This window comes from Sprattus sprattus, assembly GCF_963457725.1.
Source record: "Sprattus sprattus genome assembly, chromosome: 15".
NCBI classification, from domain to species: domain Eukaryota; kingdom Metazoa; phylum Chordata; class Actinopteri; order Clupeiformes; family Clupeidae; genus Sprattus; species Sprattus sprattus.
The window spans coordinates 31495991-31515990 of record NC_137913.1 but is presented as its reverse complement, the minus strand read 5'-3'; the positions used below and the strand labels follow the sequence as shown (position 1 = coordinate 31515990).

At 43.7% G+C, this 20000-nt stretch overlaps 2 protein-coding genes across 3 annotated transcripts in view; both read right to left on the bottom strand.

Moving 5' to 3' along the window:
• LOC308376195 (tricarboxylate transport protein B, mitochondrial) overlaps window positions 1-9150 on the bottom strand; it is a gene marked incomplete at its 5' end in the record, with an annotated part of 33544 nt that extends 24394 nt beyond the window's left edge. The window contains one exon of the mRNA XM_080852483.1: window positions 9039-9150. Within this exon, the coding sequence (XP_080708609.1) occupies window positions 9039-9150 (112 nt within the window). The remainder of the gene's footprint in view (window positions 1-9038) is intronic.
• A 1326-nt stretch (window positions 9151-10476) lies between these two features.
• Window positions 10477-20000, bottom strand: part of cltcl1 (clathrin, heavy chain-like 1) — a 69658-nt gene continuing 60134 nt past the window's right edge. For both annotated transcript variants that reach the window (XM_080852863.1, XM_080852864.1), the window contains exons 31-32: window positions 12387-12462; window positions 10477-12004 (exon numbers count right to left, since the gene is read on the bottom strand). In XM_080852863.1, the coding sequence (XP_080708989.1) occupies window positions 11883-12004; window positions 12387-12462 (198 nt within the window). In that variant the 3' untranslated portion in view covers window positions 10477-11882. The remainder of the gene's footprint in view (window positions 12005-12386; window positions 12463-20000) is intronic.

Sequence of the window (20000 nt, the reverse complement as noted above, 5' to 3'; positions counted from 1 at the left end):
GTAGCCGGGGTCGTGGTCCATACGGACAAATAAAGGCCGGGCCCCGAATACAAGCCGGGGGTAAAATAAAGTAGCCTATATTACTGTAGCCTAGCAGCATCAGTCCGTCGGTTCAAAGTATACAGGCATCACAATTTAATTGAATGCATTTCACAAATACATGTCCTCCTCATGTTCAATATTATATTATATAGCCTAATATTGTTGGCTAATCTTATGGGCTGTTTGCAATAAAAAAAAGAAATGTCCCCACGTAGGACTACTAGGCGAATGTTTAGCCTAAATGCACTTATCGTATAGCCTACTGTTGTTTATCTGTAACGTTTTAGTTGGCTAGGTTACTTTTTCCAGAAGGGATCATAAAGCAGTAGTAGACTTACGTAACTTTGATATTAAATTCAAAGAGATGGTGTATGCTGATTGCTGAAGAACATTCGGGAGAAAAAGCAGCAAAGAAGTTTGACATTGACCCGAGACGAATGTGATAGGCTACGACTAGTCACTAGCAGGTGGAGGTAGAAAGAAAGTTAGGCTGGATATCAAACCAGCTCGTTGAATAAATGTTTTCAGTCCGCGATAAGCATAATAGAGTGTCTAGAAAAATTATTAAATTCAAGGCTTTGGAAATCTTTTCCTCCGTGACTGACAGTGGAGAGACCATAACTCCGATGTTTATTTTTTACGTTGACACCCCGACCTAAAGCGCTACGCGATGTGCAGGAAGTGTTGAACGCATATGCAATGAATTATATTAGCCTACTGCAATTATGCCCATTATTTAAATAATACAATTCTATAACAGAAGATAAGTAAGAAATAAAGTCCTGCCCCTAATACAAGCCTGCCCCAAATAAAGGCCGGTGCGCTGTGCAGCCTAAGTAAATACAAGCCCCGGCCACTATTTGAGGATTTACGGTACTTAGTTTGCATTGGAAAAACACCAAAAAACTGAGAAATAATGCCAAATCTCACTTTATTCCACATAAAACTCAAAAAAGGGCTGGACAAAACTATTGACACCCTTTCAAAATGATAAGAAAAAATTGTATTTTAAGCATGTAATGCTCCTTTAATCTTTATTTAAACTCACCTGTGGCAAGCCACAGATGCTGGTAATATAGAAATCACATTTGCAACCAGTTAAAATGGAGCAAAGTTGACTCAACCTTTGTGTTGTGTGTCTGTGTATACCGCACTGAGCAGGGAGAAAAGAAAGAAGAGCAAAGAATTGTCTGAGGATTTGAGAAGTCCATCTCCAGAGATCTTAATGTTCCTGTGTCCACTGTGCGCAGTGTCATCAACAAGTTTACAGCCCATGGCATTGTCACTAACCTCCCTGGATGTGGAAGGAAGAGAAAAATTGATGACAGAATGCAATAAAAGATTGTTTGAATGGTGGATAAATAACCTAGAACAACTTCCAAATAAATTCAAGCTACCCTGCAGACAAAGGGTACAACGGTGTCAGCTTGCACTATCCGTCGGCATTTGAATGAAATGGGATGCTATGGTAGGAGACCCAGAGGACCCCACTGCTGACACAGAGACATAAAAAAGCCAGACTGGAGTTTGACAAAACTTTCTTGGGGAAACCAAAATCATTCTGGGAGAACGTCCTGTGGATAGATGAGACCAAAGTAGAGCTTTTTGGTAAAGCAGTTTACAGACAACGAAATGAGGCATTCAAAGAAAAGAACACGGTCCCTACAGGCTAATATGGTGGAGCTGGACCGATGTTTTGGGGTTGCTTTGCTGCTTCTGGAACCTGATGCCTTGACTGTGTGCATGGCATCAGGAAATCTGAGTACTACCAAATCATTTTGGGGCGCAATGTAGGGCCAAGTGTCAGAAAACTGGGTCTCCGTCAGAGGACATGGGTCTTCCAGCAGGACAATGACCCACTTCAAAAAGTACCCCGAAATGGTTAAGACAAAGCACTGGAGGGTTCTGAAGTGTCCGAGATGAGTCCAGATCTTAATCCCATAGCACAACTGGGGCATGATCTCAAATCAGTAGTTGGGAGAAGGCACCCTTCAAATGTGAGAGACCTGGAGCAGTTGGCAAAAGAAGAGTGGTCCAAAATTCCAGGAGAAAGGTGTAAGACACCTCATTAATGGTTACAGGAAGCAATTGATTTCAGATATTTGTATTTCTTTATTTTTAAGGGTGTTCTACCGATTATAAAGTTGAGGGTGCCAATCATTTTGTCCGGCCCTTTTTTGAGTTTTATGTGGAATAAAGTCAGATTTGGCATTATTTCTCAGATTTTTTGTGTTTTTCCAATGCAAACTAAGTAAATAAACATGTGAATACAAAAGCATTTGTAATTGCAACACTTTTCTGGGAATAGTGGTGCATTATCTGACAGAAGTGCAGGGGTGCCAATATTTTTGTCCATGCCTGTATATTTTGCAGGATTACTATTTAAGAGTTATCTAAAGTTATCCAAAATTTAGTCACACCTTATTTAAACAAGCAAAGACAAACATCCTCTATGTGAGTGCAAACACAAACACACACAGACACACAAAAAAGGAGAGGAGAAGAGAAGAGAGGAGAAAAAAGAGAAGAGAAGAGAAGTAAAAAAGGAAACATTCCAGAAATAAAATCAAGACATACTAAAAAACCAAACCAAAAAGAAGAAGAAGAGAAGAGAGGAAAATAATAGACTATAGCGAGAGAGAGAGATAGAGAGACTATAGAGATAAAAAGGAAGAATAAGGGATGAATGAGAGAAGAAGAGAAGAGGGGATAGGAAAAGATATGAGAAGAAAGAAATGAGGCATAAAGTAGGCCTGGGGTCACGCTGCAGTCTCAGAGTTTAAGAGTCTTGGTTCATTTCCCCTGTAAGTACCATGTGCCGAGCACTGCTCCCAACACACTAAATAAACACCCGCACCACAGATGAATTATTCCTTTCATCTCAATGAGGGAAGGCAGTGTGTGTGTGTGTGTGTGTGTGTGTGTGAGAGAGAGAGAGAGAGAGAGAGAGAGAGAGATAGGTCCTTGTTTGATGTTCAGTAGTTCCTGCAGATTTGTGTATCTAACACACAGAGATGCAGAGAAATAAGCAATGTTTCAAATACACACACACACACACACACACACACACACACACACACAAACACAGAGCAGTGGGTGATTTTGTCAGTTATAGAATAGCGAGACAACCACAGACAGCACAGAAATCAAACGTTGTATACTACTATGGGCATTGGGCACTATTGCACCGTGTGTGTGTGTGTGTGTGTGTGTGTGTGTGTATGTGAGCACCGCATTATGTGACTGCTCTCCTGAGTAGACTGCTTTTTCTGCGAGACAAGCCCTCAGAAACCTTTCAAAATGACTGTCCTAGAGACAGAGAGAGAGAGAGAGAGAGAGAGAGAGAGAGAGAGAGAGAGAGAGAAAGAGAGAGACAGCCTGAAGTATGAAGCCAAATGAAGATATATATCATAAACTAATCCAGTGATCTATTGATTATGATATAATGGATATTGCATATTCTATTCATATGCTTTCACCACAAATAACCCAGATTCTCAAACACACAAACACACACACACACACACACACACACACACATACATAGGTCATATGCGGTGAGCTAAGTGGACATGGGATGCAGGAGGTGTGGTCCAGCAGTCCATTAGAAGCCTAAGCCTGCAGGGCCACTTACTCAAGATAGAGAGAGCGAGAGAGAGGGAGTGGAAGAGAGAAATAATGAACAAACAAACAAAAGAAAGAAAGAAAGGGATAGCTGGAAGAAAAGTAAGAGAGAGAGAAAGGGTGGGGGGGAAGAGAGACAGAGAGAGGGATCACCAGAGGGAAATATGTGTGTATCCATGAATGTGTGTGTGTGTGTGTGTGTGTGTGTGTGTGTGTATGTATCCATCTATCCAGGACTAACATGGCTGCCTTTACCATTCTCCATCCAGGTGAAACAGAGGATAGTGGGTACACTACAGATATAATTTGAGAGAAAGCATGTGTGTGTATGTGTGTGTGTGCATGTGTGTGTGTCGCATGTGGTGTGCATTGTGTGTGCATGTGTGTGTGTGGTGTGCATTGTGTGTGGTGTGTGTGCATGTGTGTGGTTGGGGGGGTGGGGGGGTTGCGGTGTGTGTATGTGTGTGATTAAGAAAAAGAGGGGGGGGGGGATTTAAACTGCACCTTTGCACTCTAAGATTATGAGATTGTAGACAGACCTCTCTTTCATGCCAACTCTGTGCTGCTAAACATGTGTGAGGAAAGAAAATCTCGTGTGTGTGTGTGTGTGTGTGTGTGTGTGTGTGTGTGTGTGTGTGAGTGTTTGTGTGTGTGTGTGTGTGTGTGTGTGTGTGTGAGTGTTTGTGTGTGTGTGTGTGTGTGTGTGTGTGTGTGTGTGTGTGTGTGAGTGTTTGTGTGTGTGCGTTTGTGTGTGTGTGTTAAGACAAAGAGAGAAAGAGAAACAATGTGTGTGTAAGACAGAGGGAGTAGTGATTGAGTGTGTCTGTGAGTGAGACTGAGACCTGACTGGTTGGTTGAGACCTGACTGGCTAGTTTAAACGCATGCTCTTCCATCATGGCCTGTTTAATGTGTGAATAATTACAATGGTCTCTGGTCTGAAGCCATCACATCTTCATCACTTAGCACTGGCAACCACACCCACACAGAGCCATATCACACTCACTAAGACATACATTCACTCAAGGGTCCACAGGAATGTGGTTATGTGTGTATATGTGTGTGTGTGTGTGTGTGTGTGTGTGTGTGTGTATTTGTGTGTGTGTGTGTGTGTGTGTGTGTGTGTCTGTGTGTATGTGTGTGAAAGAGAGCAAGAGAGAGGGCAGGAGGGGAAGAGAAAGAGGGAAAGAATGTACAGTATGTGCAAGAATGTGTTTGTGTATGTGTGACTGTCTGTGTGTGTCCATATGTTCTGGGGTAGTCACATGGTGTATTGCACAAACACTCACCTCTGTGTCACCCCCTGTAAGCAAACTAACCCAATGTATGTGGCTTAGCTTCCATCACTATGACACTTTTTCTACACCTTGCATAGAACCTTCTAGAACCACTGATAGGCCTATAAACACATTCCCAAGTCCTAGAACCTTTGGAACACAGTAATGTAAAACAGTGCTTGCGCTTAGAACCATCCACTAAGTCTTAAATGAAACCACAGAGTGCTTTCTGCTGAAGCAGGATTGTCTGTGCGTTTGTGCGCGCGCGTGTGTGTGTGTGTGTGTGTGGGTGTATGTGTGTGTGTGTGACAGAGTATCTCTTGGTAATGTCCTTACATAAAATGCACTTAGCTGATCACCGAGCCAAAAAGCATAATACCTGGATGCGGCTTGTAGCCTGACAGGGGCAATTTCAAGCTTGAGCCTGGAGTAGTGACAGTGTGTAGCAGGATAAAGACCTGGAGTAGTGACAGTGTGTAGCAGGATAAAGAGCCAGCCTGGAGTAGTGACAGTGTGTAGAAGGATAAAGAGCCAGCCTGGAGTAGTGACAGTGTGTAGCAGGATAAAGACCTGGAGTAGTGACAGTGTGTAGCAGGATAAAGACCCAGCCTGGAGTAGTGACAGTGTGTGTAGCAGGATAAAGACCTGGAGTAGTGACAGTGTGTAGCAGTATAAAGAGCCTGGAGTAGTGACAGTGTGTAGCAGGATAAAGACCTGGAGTAGTGACAGTGTGTAGCAGGATAAAGAGCCAGCCTGGAGTAGTGACAGTGTGTAGCAGGATAAAGAGCCAGCCTGGAGTAGTGACAGTGTGTAGCAGAATAAAGACCTGGAGTAGTGACAGTGTGTAGCAGGATAAAGACCTGGAGTAGTGACAGTGTGTAGCAGGATAAAGACCTGGAGTAGTGACAGTGTGTAGCAGGATAAAGGAACGGAGGAATAGGCCAGGCGGTGCTGTCTGAGCTGACTGCACCACTACAACCGCCGTAAAATGAAAGAGTGGAGCTTGCGGCTTGGTCTGTTTTCAGCAACACAACGCCATAATCTAGAGGTAATTTCAGTTTTTAAATTTAGACACACCGAGAGAGAGAGAGAGAGAGAGAGAGACATAGGGAGGAGGGAAGAGGAGGGATAGAAGAAGAGCGGGAGAAGTAGAGAGCAACAGAGAGAGAGATGCTTTATGGGATAGCATTCACCCAGATCTTCTCCAGCTGTCTGAAGCACTGGAGTAAAGCTGCTGAAGGTATCCAAGCAGCATTAGTTTATAAAAACAACAGTGAAAGAAACAGAGATGCTTTATGGGATAGCATCTACCTAGCTCTTATCCAGCTGTCTGAAGCACTGGAGTGAAAGCTGAAGAAGGTCTCCAAGCAGCAATAACAACAATAGTGTGGGTCTGTGTATATAATGTGTGTGTATATGTGTGTATGCACTTTTGCCTTTTTCAATAAATACAGTGGATGACTTTATGTAGTGTTTGCCATCAGAAAAAAAATCCTATGAATCAATGAAAACTACTGTAAAAACTATTTTCACATTAGGTGTCAAAGCGCCAATAATGCAGTTCACTGAGTGCTCATTGACATGAGTTAATTATCGGAGTAGCCAGGCCCTTAAAGCATATATGGAGTCATCTGTGTAATGGGCTTGAGTTCTTGATGTCACTGACCGAATAAATAACACAATAGGATATAACAGCTATGCATAGATATTTGTGTGAACTCTTGGCTTAAAGTTCTACATTACATTTTCGTTTTCATGTTCAAAACTGTGGGCGCAAGGAATTCTGGGACATGGTAATTACAAAAATGTGTACTGTCTGGCAGAAACAGAACGTTGAACTTGAGTTCGCTACATTTCTACAAATTGCTACTGCGAGTCAAGATGCAATGGAGTACAAGAAGCCTAAAAACATAAGATTGAGTTTAAAAAAAAAAAACTAAAATTAAAAGAAGCAGCTGGAAAACAAAAAGCAAACCTTAGGAAAAAAAAGGTAAGAACAGGGAAGAGCAAGCAGTAGTTGAGCATCCATTGCATGTGTGTTTAGTGTTTACTTGGCCAAGGCCTATGTAGCCATCACAACGTTGTATTTCTGTGTCATGGTGAACTGTCACCAACAATGTTTATCATCTGTTGTGGTTAAAGTCAAGTTATATGCTAATGCATTCGATCATCTTTCATTGAATATTCAGCCCATTCATAGTCCTTGCAATTTCCTCTAATTTCCTATAACGTACAGTAATCTATTTCTTTTAAGACTGCCAGTGGCATAATACTAATATAAGTGTAGCATTCAAATGTGCACAGCATTTCGCTGTTGCTGGGCATTTTAGAGCAGCGTGCTTGAAAACACTTCTCCCATTCTCTATTGACATCACCATGCGTTCTGGTTAAGTGAGGTTTCGGTTTGACCACCCTGCACCGGGGCCAGCTGCTGACCCCCAATGCACCTGACAGTGTGGTATGTGGTAAAGAACTGTGAAAATGACAGATACATCCAACAGTGTGAAGAATACGCAACTACTACGATTCCATGCTTGGATTTAAAAGCCCAATAAACATTCTGGATAGACCTATCAGAAAAGTGTTAACAAAAAAAAAAAAGTGTTAACATGGGTGTGTTACTGTCATACATGGATTGCAGGTGTGTTTAGCTCCCCTATAGTAGGTGGTATGTCTAACTGAAGAATGATGAGTAGTCTAGTCTGCATAGGGTGACCAGATGCAAACTGAACATACGTAGGTGTACAAGTAAGTTGCTGTAGGACAATGTGGGACATATTACCAACACTGAGAGGTAACTTAGACATAGTGTCTATCTAATTGAAAATATGTATTCTTCCTTTCGGCCCCTCTAGTCTATTCCTCAGCACACCAGCTATATGCCATCAAACATAGAGGCTACCGCCTTCGCTATAGGCCTATGAAAGCTATGATGAGCCATTATGTTGCCTGGAAGCTTTTACCTTTTTCTGAAGTAGCAGAGTTCACCGGCAACACGTCAGCACAGTGTGTTTGTCCGTCACATTGACCGTCACAGGCACTTGATGACCGCATTCACTTAGCCTCTGAATGACAGCCAGGCTTTTGGAGAAACATGGTAATGTTGCATTTGTATGAGCCTGGTGCTTTTGACGTAGCGATATTAAATAGAGTAGACACTATGCTGCAACGGCATAAGTGGCTGATGTGCAGGGTGGGTAAAAGAACGCATCCATGTAGTCTTATTTCTGACAATTAAAAATCAAATGCGTGATGCAGACGGAGGGTCAAAATAATGTGTTGTAGGCTACTAGGCAAAGCGGGACACCTGGTCATCCTTAGTCTGCATAAAATCTAACACAAAGTCTTACACAGTAGAAGAAGAGAGACGTGAAACCCATGACAGCCACGCCACAAAGTGCGCGAACATACTTTTTCCACACATAGATCCTCTTTAAATGTGCTCAGTGTATAAGACAGGCAGCTTTACGTCAACTTCCTAATTACTGGAACCAGCGGAGCTCAAAGGAATGTGGCAAACTTGCAATTAGTCAAGACTGGGCATTTGGAGCCTGTCACTTCGAGAGAAAAGCTCCCCAAACTGGAATGACAAGGAAGCTCATAAACATAATTGGTCCAATGCATATCATTTACTAAAATAGGCTATAAGAAGGAGGTGTGGGAGTATAAACGTTTTAAGCACTGTAGCACTGTCGCATGAACTTTGACCGTTCTCTTTTGATGTTTAAGATACATTGTAGATTATCCTTTCTAACCTCACCGATCAGTGACGTGTTGTAACTTAAAACATCCCTTTTCACGCTCTTGTCAACTGCACTGAGATGAGCTTGGCTACTGAGTCCAAGCGAACTACGAGCTACGCGCATCAATCCGATTCATCATTAGCCAGCAACATTCGAGAAGCGAGCTGACAGGTCAGTTTCGAACACTACACACCAACTTCCAAGAAGGTAATGGACCAAGTCGCGGACGTGGATGTATGTTCAGAAGTTATGCCACCACAAAGGCTGATCATGAAACAGGTGTTCACTGTTGAGACTCGCACATGCGATATTATACCTGTTTAAAAGCTAGGAAGCAAAAATCACGGAACTTACCTGCCAAAATCGCCTTGCCAGGGTGCGTTAGTTTGGCTTTACCAGCGGGAGCGGCTGCTGCCAAGGCACGAGGTCGGTGAAAAGGGCTGACAAATGTAATATTTTCAGACATGTTTAAGTTCGCACAGTATGTGCAATGTCAGTTTTAAAAGTAAAGTGTTATCACGCAAGTCCGCCCCGCAATTTTGACAGTCTCACTGTGCAACACTGTGACAGTGGCGCGATGGGCGTTTTAAATAGCGCTACAGTTTCACTGAGGGTGGCGAAACATCAGCCGTGATCGGAGGATGTGCAGGCGTTTGACAGGCGAGAGCGGACCAGCCTATCCTATCCGACACAGCAAAACGCCACGATTCAGCGAGCTTTTGCCGTCCCCTTTCACAAACAGGGCGGGGCGGCTCTCTCTCTTTCTCTCCCTCTCGCCCAATCTATCAAAAGCGTCACATCCTAGAGAAACAAAACTATTTAAGGTGGACTGGCGCGCCTTTCGATTCTTCGAAACCCCATTCTTGAGCGTGACTAATGTTTCCCAACATCTTTGTAAGTTTTTTTTATCAAAGGCGAATTGGTTGTATTCAACTGTAGGGCCTACATCGCCAAGCGAAATCCAAATACTAAATTTGCATAAGACCAACAATGACGGGCCCGCCCTTCTGGATGTGAGAGGGTTACAAATGTATACAGGTTTCGACCTTAGACAGTTTTCACTGGTGATAATCATGGTTTTCAGAAATTGTCTAGTTAACCGAAGTCTATAAATAAAGACTTGCCTCCTCCACAATAAAGCTAGTGTTTTGTATTTGTTTTCCCCCACACAATGTTGCGGGTATTGTAACTTCGTCAAAGCATCCGCCGCTCAAACTGTGTCTGGCAAAGAGTTTCATATTAATCAATATAAAAGGTCTGTGTGCATCAACTTCAGAAACCCCCAGATAGCCACAAAGAGTGAGCTATAAACTATGATATAGGATAGGCATGAGCATGAAAGTTAGTAAGCTACATGGCAAGTTAGTAAGCTACATGTATTTACAGTGACATACTAAAAGAGACATCTATAAAAGTCGCAAGATCAACATAACTTAAATGGGTATGATAGATGACTGAGTTACATGGCATGTTCTCATTTGCACACTGAATTAATACTAAATACTGAGTTGATACAGTTAAATGCAGAATGTTTTAAGCTCAATGTATGTAATGTGTGTGGTGTGAGTTTATATGACTTCATGTTAGTCTTACTATATTATAATTACTGTATTATTGTACATTCGTTCTCTTTTTTTTCCCCTCAATGTTCAACGTGTTGAATGTGTTGTTTTATTGTTATATGTGCTTTGCCAAATACTGTCACCCTAATAAGGCAACTTTGAATTTGACATACTTCAACGTTTCCACCTTAAACAGAGCTACATTGAAATAAAGACACAGGGGGAACATGTTTCATGTGTGAATGTGTGTAAACTTTATTCATCCGCCTGGACATTCAGCACAGCAGGAACGGACACACACAAAACGAAAACCACTCACACACTGTCGCACATGAGCAGTAACGCCCTTTCGCTTCCCCCCAGATTATTCCTTGTAACCTAGCAACCCAAAAAGATTGCTTCAATACACACCTGTCTTGGCCTCCATGTTCCTCTGTATATGTTTTTATTTTTTTTTATTTTATTTTGACATAATTTTCTACAAAAAAAAGTAATATGTTTGTAAGACTATGACATAGGCTACACTCATGACAATGCATATGGCTAGTCATAATACTGGGCTTACATGGATACTAATTAGAGGTACCAACATGATACTATAGCTGTTATTATTATTTCATCTGCATGTATGCAATGTACTTCAGTCCATTCAATGATTTCATCAGAAGAGAAATGATAGATGGAAATACATTTCTAAATGTTTGTTTGTTTGTTTTAAATAAGTATGAGTACCATAGAGTGTTGATTTCGTGTTTCTCCCCCACTGAGATGAGGTTGTACATAGCTATCTGAGATAGAGGGTTGTATCTGAGGTTGCACAAATTAGCACTGCGTCTGTGGGTTTGTGCTCTAGATGCATTGCGACTCCCTTAGAGCGATAGCCTAGCGCATGCAGGCAGAAAGACAAACAACACAAATGAAAAGACTGAAAGAAAAACAATAACACAAATGTATCGCTGTAAACACACTTCATCTCTCCCCAATCCAGCAGCTCTTCCTCACTGTCCTCTGCCCCCACCCACTTCCGGGTCATTCTGGACGCACTTCCTGCCACTGAGGGGGAGACATACAAAGACCTGTGATTGTCAATGTCCATTGTGTCCAACTCATTGTCTGTGATGCCATGCGTTCATCTTAAAGACTTTCCAACAGGTAGAACAGAGACGCGGGACAGATGCTAGCCACAGAGTAGTCAGAGGGAGTGCTTCTACAGCGCTTCAGAAAAATGCATGCATGCGTTTCCGTGCCAACGCTCCCTTTTTGTCGTGGCAACAACTGTCCTGTGTCCATGCAGTCGACGACTTTGAACAGTGCTGTGTAAAACTCTCTTCACTTTTTCGTTTTTAATTTTTTCTTCTAAAAATATAATGTCTTTTTTTCTGTCTTAGAAAGCTGCTATCTGACACTGGGACAGTGATAGTGTACACAGAGTGAAGCGGGGTAGATGCTACAGTGGCCTCTAGTGTTCAATGAGCGCTCTGCACCAGCTCTTCTGCTGCTGATGCTGCTGGGGTGCAGTGGTCTTCATGCTGTGCGGTTAACACGGGGTGAGGATCCAGAGGTATCTCACAGGCATACATTTCCCAGGATTCACAGCGCAGGGGTGGGAGGGGTATGATAGGTAACGGGGTGGGGTTTAAGGCTGGACATTGAACCCATAGGTGGGCGGGGCGTATCCTGGCGTGGTGTAACCGTAACCTGGGTAACCAGGCTGAGGGGCTATGGGAGTGGGGCCACCCGCAAGCATCAGCTGCTGACCTGTGGAGACACAAACACACACACACACACACACACACACACACACACAGAAAATGATGTACACCAATACGGGGATTATGTAAATGAAGATAGATTTAGCCTACAAAGGTACCTCTCCATTTGTGTCAGTGTAATATTTGTAGAGACAACTACGTGAAACTTTAATAGTTTGAGTTGCTACATGTACTTTCCTGAACAGTTATTCTCTTGTCTCCCAGGCAAATACAGAATCTCTCTCTCTCTCTCTCTCTCTCTGTTTCTCTCTTTCTTGCACACACACACACACACCCCCCCCCTCCACACACACGCGCACACACACACACACACACACACACACACACACACACACACACACACACACAAATAAAAACCCTAACCTCACCATAGGCCATGGGATCGGGCTCCTGAACCTCTTCCTCTTTAGTTCTCTGACTGTCTGCCTCCTCCAGCTTATCCACCTATCACAGAGGAGATAGGAAGGGTCAGAGGTCACGCTGAGGTCACCTGGAGGTCAGGCTATGTGGCAGAGTCAAAGCATCAAGTCCAAATCTAAGGCATCCTGTTGTGAAAAACATCAGCATTTACAGGCTTCAGACTTGCCAGGAAAAATAAACACTCTATACACGAATGGACTCAAATCTACATAAAGATACAGAGATAGGTAACAGATTGAGATAAAAGAACTGAAAACAGACTTTAAAAAGTGCTCATTAAGTGCGTATTTCATTTCTTGTTAGTCATTTTACTTACCTTCTATTTACATATTGAATATGATTCTCTCTTTCAAAAACTGAAGCCTGTGAATGCTAATGCAATACAACTTCATGATATTCTAAATGACCTGCCACATGTGTTGACCATATGAGCTGGCGCTGATCTGCCACAGATATTTCTGGTCTTTTGAACATTTAGGTTCTCTTTGAATCTACATAACCTGTATTTACCCATAATCCTCTTCTGTGGAATGATACTCTCTGTTCACATTTTGCATTCAGTCATTCGGTATTTCACAGGTTGCCCAGAGACACTCTGTTTTGTTTTCGCCCTGTGCGTCAAAGACCCCTCCCTTCCATTTCCACAGAAACTCTGATGTCACTCCCGTCCCCATGGCGCTCAACTTTGACCCCCTCCGACACCCAATCATCCCCCAGCGTGACAGCAGCCCGCCCCCTTGGCTCTGGGAGAGCTTTTAATGCCAGACCTCCTATCATGGATGCTCTGGAGCTTCAGTGGTGTTTCTCTGCGCTTCTGTCCGAGGACACACAGAGCTGCCCCACACACACACACACTGATCAGCCCCACCACACACACACAGAGCTGCCCCACTACACACACACTGATCAGCCCCACCACACACACACAGAGCTGCCCCACTACACACACACTAATCAGCCCCACACACACACAGAGCTGCCCCACCACACACACACAGAGCTGCCCCACTACACACACACTGATCAGCCCCACCACACACACACAGAGCTGCCCCACTACACACACACTGATCAGCCCCACCACACACACACAGAGCTGCCCCACTACACACACACTAATCAGCCCCACACACACACACTGATCAGCCCCACACACACACAGAGCTGCCCCACCACACACACACAGAGCTGCCCCACCACACACACACAGAGCTGCCCCACTACACACAGAGCTGCCCCACTACACACACACACACAGCTGCCCCACACACACACACAGAGCTGCCCCACACACACACACAGAGCTGCCCCACACACACACACAGAGCTGCCCCACTACACACACACAGAGCTGCCCCACTACACACACACATAATTGCCCCACTACACACAGAGCTGCCCCACCACACACACACATAACTGCCCCACTACACATATAGCTGCCCCACCACACACAGAGCTGCCCCACCACACACACACAGAGCTGCCCCACCACACACACACAGAGCTGCCCCACCACACACAGAGCTGCCCCACCACACACACACAGAGCTGCCCCACTACACACAGAGCTGCCCCACTACACACACACATAACTGCCCCACTACACATATAGCTGCCCCACACACACACAGAGCTGCCCCACCACACACATAGCTGCCCCACCACACACAGACGCAGGCTTCACCTGAGTACTCCTGCCTCATCTTTTCATTTCAGCTCTTTAGAAAGCACCTTCCAGGGTCAAAGTCGTTTGAGAACACAGCTTCACAAATCAAAGTGAGACAGGATTTACTGTGATTAAATGCATTCATTAATACAATCGCCTGTACAGCTTGGATTCATGTCACTGTACAGAGGAATCAAGAAATACAGCTGACAGCAAGGAGGGTCTCACGGCCTTAGTTCAGCTCACGCATGTCCAATCAAATCATTTCCTCCTGATTGCTTTTGCTATTCCTATTGTCCCTTCATATTATGCGCTTCTCTCCTCTCCTCTCTTCTCCTTCATATTAAGATCTCCTCTCTTCTCCTCTCTTCTCCTTTCCTCTCCTCTCTTCTCCTTCATATTAAGCACTCCTCTCTTCTCCTCTCCTCTCTTCTCCTTCATATTAAGCTCTCCTCTCTTCTCCTTCATATTAAGCGCTCCTCTCTTCTCCTCTCCTCTCTTCTCCTTCATATTAAGCGCTCCTCTCTTCTCCTTCATATTAAGCGCTCCTCTCTTCTCCTCTCCTCTCTTCTCCTTCATATTAAGCGCTCCTTTCCTCTTCTCTTCTCCTTAATACTAAGCTCTCCTCTCTTCTCCTCTCCTCTCTTCTCCTTCATATTAAGCGCTCCTCTCTTCTCTTCTCCTTCACACTAAGCGCTCCTCTCCTCTCTTCTCCTCTCTTCTCCTCTCCTCTCTTCTCCTTAATACTAAGCTCTCCTCTCTTCTCCTCTCCTCTCTTCTCCTTCATATTATGCGCTTCTCTCTTCTACTCTCCTCTCTTCTCCTTCATATTAAGATCTCCTCTCCAACTCCCCATTACTCCTCCTTCCCTTCCTCCACTCATGGCTGCCCACTCTCTCCTCCCCTCCCCACATACTAATGCATATAAACACAGGCTGCACAGATGGGAACGCCGGACCCTGTATGTAGCTATAACAATGTCGTAAGAATGAGATTTTTACATGAAAAGATTTCTTAGTCGCAGTAAGAAAATAGAGGAAAAGAGAGGATGAGAAGTTCAGGGAGAAATTACCTAAGGTAATAAAATATTTCCAATCAAGAATTTGTCCGTGGAAGTGGAAGAAATTTCTTATAATGTTTCAATGTCATCTGATAATGTTCCAAGTGCTGCTGAGCCAAGTTAAGCTAATGCTAGCAGCAGCAGACAAACAGCTACTATAGGACCAACTAACACTGTCGCCTTGCTTCTACAAATGGCCATCATGTACAGCTCATAAGTCATATATAGATGTCTATGCCACAGCTGCCCATATCCGGCACACTGACACCTGCACTGACAACACGGATGATACTGCCATGGTTATCATCACTGCTCAAGCACAGCTGGATGATAACGACAGCAGTGATGTCACCAATGCCAGTAACAGCAATGGCATACAGTGATCAGTGAAGACCCAGCATTATGGCCTGACAAATTATCAGAGAGAATTGAAATAGTTAAAACAGGACCTGTACAAATTTGGAACTTTCAGTTGAAAACATTCATTAGAAGTATAAAGAATTAATCGAATGTAACAAGTTACATTATTTTGATAAGGTAATCAAAAAGTTACACTATTACACTGCACTCAAAGCCTCATAATTCAAATAATGTACAATTGTTTAGTTGTTAAAGTCAACTGTTCACAAGAAATGTCAGTTTCATAAAATATTGTTCATTAAGTGTGTGTGTGTGTGTGTCTAGGTGGGTGTGGGGTTGAAGGGGATTGGTGCTTTGGTGGGGAGGACTGGGGGGGGGGGGCTCACAATTGCTAAAACCACCCCTGTGTGTGTGTGTTTATGTGTGTGTACGTGTGTGTGTGTGTGTGTATTAGGCAATGCAGTGGGGCAATCTAGTGTGTTAGGTGGTGTTAGCAGTGAGCTGACGCAATGGTCAGGCCCATTTAAGGGAGTGGACAAGTCAGTAGATCACTCTCTATCCCAGGACTGGCCAACCTCATCTCACATGTTACAGACACTCTGCCCCTCTCTCTCTCTCTCTCTCTCTCTCTCTCTCTCTCTTTCTCTCTCTCTATACACTACCGTTCAAAAGTTTGGGGTCACTTAGAAATGTCCTTTATTTTTTTTTAAGAAAAGCACTGTTTTTTTCAAAAACGGGCTTTAACCAGAGTAGAAAGAGAAGTGGGAGGCCCCGGTGCATAACTCAGCAAGAAGACAAGTATATTAGAGTGTCTAGATTAAGAAAAGACGCCTCACAGGTCCTCAACTGGCAGCTTTTTAAATGGTACCCGCAAAACGCCAGTGTCACCTTCTACAGTGGAGAGGCGACTGGGATGCTGGCCTTATAGGCAGAGTGGCAAAGAAAAAGCTATATCTGAGACTGGCCAACAAAAAGAAAAGATTGATATGGGCAAAATAACACAGAAGTTGGACAGGAAGATTGGAAAAAAAGTGTTCTGGATGAATTTAAAGTTTGAGGTGTTTGGATCATACAGAAGAACATTTGTGAGATGCAGAACAGGTGAAAGGATGCTGGAAGAGTCTATATTCTCTATTCATTTTGCAACTCATTTGATAAATACAAGTGTGAGTTTTCATGGAAAACATGAAATTGTCTGGGTGACCCCAAACTTTTGAACGGTAGTGTATATATATATATATATACTGTATATATATATCTGTTTTGCTACACGATATGTAAAGAGGTTGACAGACATAGGATCTCATTCTCAAACGCAGTTAAGGACATTCTGGCATTCATGAAAGTTGAAATCCCATGTTCTTAAGGGCTGAATTTATGAGAAATCGTTGGTGATTGCGTTCACATCTACAACATCCTCGGATTTAAATAATTATGATTACAATAAAAACGAGAATATTTGTATCATAAACAATTACGTTTCACATTTAAAGTCATGATTCTGCAAGGCATCGTGATGTTCTAACATAAATAAAAGCACTACACGAACACTGCAAATGGCATTGAATAAATAAATAAGCACTAAACTCAAGAACGTGGATATAGCTTTGGTGGAATTCAATGGAGAAGACATTAATTTACATGCACCTGAATTCCTCCTTGACGAGCTTTTATTAGCGTTTGAACTTTTTACATTGTTTGTCTGTGAGTAGATATTTTGTGTAAGTACATTTAATGCCGTTTAGAGAATTTAAAAATTACGTTGAATATCTGTAAATGTTAGAAGAGAATTCTGTATTTAGCAGCTAAGTTGCTATGCTAGCTCTTGTGGTATCATGCTACCTTTATGCCACAAGTTTGTATGTGTCTCTTTGTTTCTGTCTGTTCAAGACAGTTTTACAAAATCAAACATCCTGTATGAATATTTGCATGCTGATAACTTCAGTAAACTCAAACAAAACAAAATTTGTGGATTCATTTGAAATGAATTTATTTTGCAAAGAAACGTGTTAGCTAGCTGTCTAGTCCTGCATGGTAGCAAACGCGCGAGAGAGAGAGGGCGATAGGGCCAGACAGCAACTTTTGTGTGTGTCCCCCCCCCCCAGTAATTACTCTCTGAAATTTTACCATGAATTGTCCCCCCCCCATAACAAAATGGGATCTCCGCCCCTCCTATTTGCTAAAACCGCCCCTGTGTGTGTGTGTGTGTGTGGGGGGGGGGTATTAGGCAATGCAGTGGGGCAATCTAGTGTGTTAGGTGGTGTTAGCAGTGAGCTGAAAAGCAATGGTCAGGCCCATTTAAGGGAGTGGACAAGTCAGTAGATCACTCTCTATCCCAGGACTGGCCAACCTCATCTCAGATGTTACAGACACTCTGCCCCTCTCTCTCTCTCTCTCTCTCTCTCTCTCTCTCTCTCTCTCTCTCTCTCTCTCTCTCTCTCTCTCTCTCTCTCTCTCTCTCTCTCTCTCTCTCTCTCTCTCTCTCTCTCTCTCTCTCTCTCTCTCTCTGACTGCATACAATACCATGTTGCCAAAGCATGTTTACATAAAATGTACAATCACAATTAATATAAAAGAATAATAATAATAATAATAATACAAAATAAATCTGTCTCTCTCTCTCTGTTTTGCTCAATTATTCACTCAATCACTCTTTCACTTCCTCTCTCTCTCCCTCTCTTTCTCTCTCTCCCTCTGTCTCACTCATTCACACCTTTCACCCACTCACTCACTAATTCACCCTGTCCTACCCGATTCTTCCTTCTTTGCTCTGACTCTCTTTCTCACTGTCTCATTCTCTTGAACACACACACATTCACAAACACACAGCCACACACACAGCCACACACACACACATTCACACACATTCACAAACACACAGCCACACACACACACACACACACACACTCACACACATTCACAAACACACAGCTACACACACAGCCACACACACACACACACACACATTCACAAACACACAGCCACACACACAGCCACACACACACACACACACACACATTCACAAACACACAGCCACACACACAGACACAGACACACAGACACAGACACAGACACAGACATACATACACACACACACACACACACACACACACACACACACACACACACACACACACACACACACATTCCGCTGTAACATCTTGTAAGATTAAGGTTGCCTTCTCCTGTCCCCTAGGTTACACACCTCATAATCTATGTTACTGCCGCGTGAGAGAGCAGTCACATGACATATCCTCACCAAACAATCCCATGCTGGCATACTAGTCAATCAGATTATTTCTCTCCTTGAAAGCAGTCACACGCCCTCCTACAAAAAAAACTATGGACATCTTCTTTTTTAGGTTCTGAGATACTTCCTCAGTCACTCACTCTCTCACTCTGTCTCTGACAACCTTGATGAGGTTCTCCCTCATGACCTGGATGAATTATGAGGTCTTCAGTCACTCCGTATCTCACTCTCTGACTGACTGTAGTGAGGTAAGATATGGTGAGATACTCCTGAGTCACTCCTTTACTCCCAGACTAACCATGGTGTGGTACTCACTCTCTCACTCTCACTCCCAGACTAACCATGGTGTGGTACTCACTCACTCTCTCACTCTCTCACTCCCAGACTAACCATGGTGTGGTACTCACTCACTCTCTCACTCTCTCACTCCCAGACTAACCATGGTGTGGTACTCACTCACTCTCTCACTCTCTCACTCCCAGACTAACCATGGTGTGGTACTCACTCTCTCACTCACTCCCAGACTAACCATGGTGTGGTACTCACTCTCTCACTCTCACTCCCAGACTAACCATGGTGTGGTACTCACTCTCTCACTCTCACTCCAAGACTAACCATGGTGTGGTACTCACTCTCTCACTCTCACTCCAAGACTAACCATGGTGTGGTACTCACTCTCTCTCTCTCACTCCCAGACTAACCATGGTGTGGTACTCACTCTCTCACTCACTCCCAGACTAACCATGGTGTGGTACTCACTCTCTCACTCCCAGACTAACCATGGTGTGGTACTCACTCTCTCACTCTCACTCCCAGACTAACCATGGTGTGGTACTCACTCTCTCACTCTCACTCCAAGACTAACCATGGTGTGGTACTCACTCTCTCTCTCTCACTCCCAGACTAACCATGGTGTGGTACTCACTCTCTCTCTCTCACTCCCAGACTAACCATGGTGTGGTACTCACTCACTCTCTCACTCCCAGACTAACCATGGTGTGGTACTCTCTCACTCTCTCACTCCCAGACTAACCATGGTGTGGTACTCACTCACTCTCTCACTCCCAGACTAACCATGGTGTGGTACTCTCTCACTCTCTCACTCCCAGACTAACCATGGTGTGGTACTCACTCTCTCTCTCACTCCCAGACTAACCATGGTGTGGTACTCACTCTCTCACTCTCACTCCCAGACTAACCATGGTGTGGTACTCACACTCTCT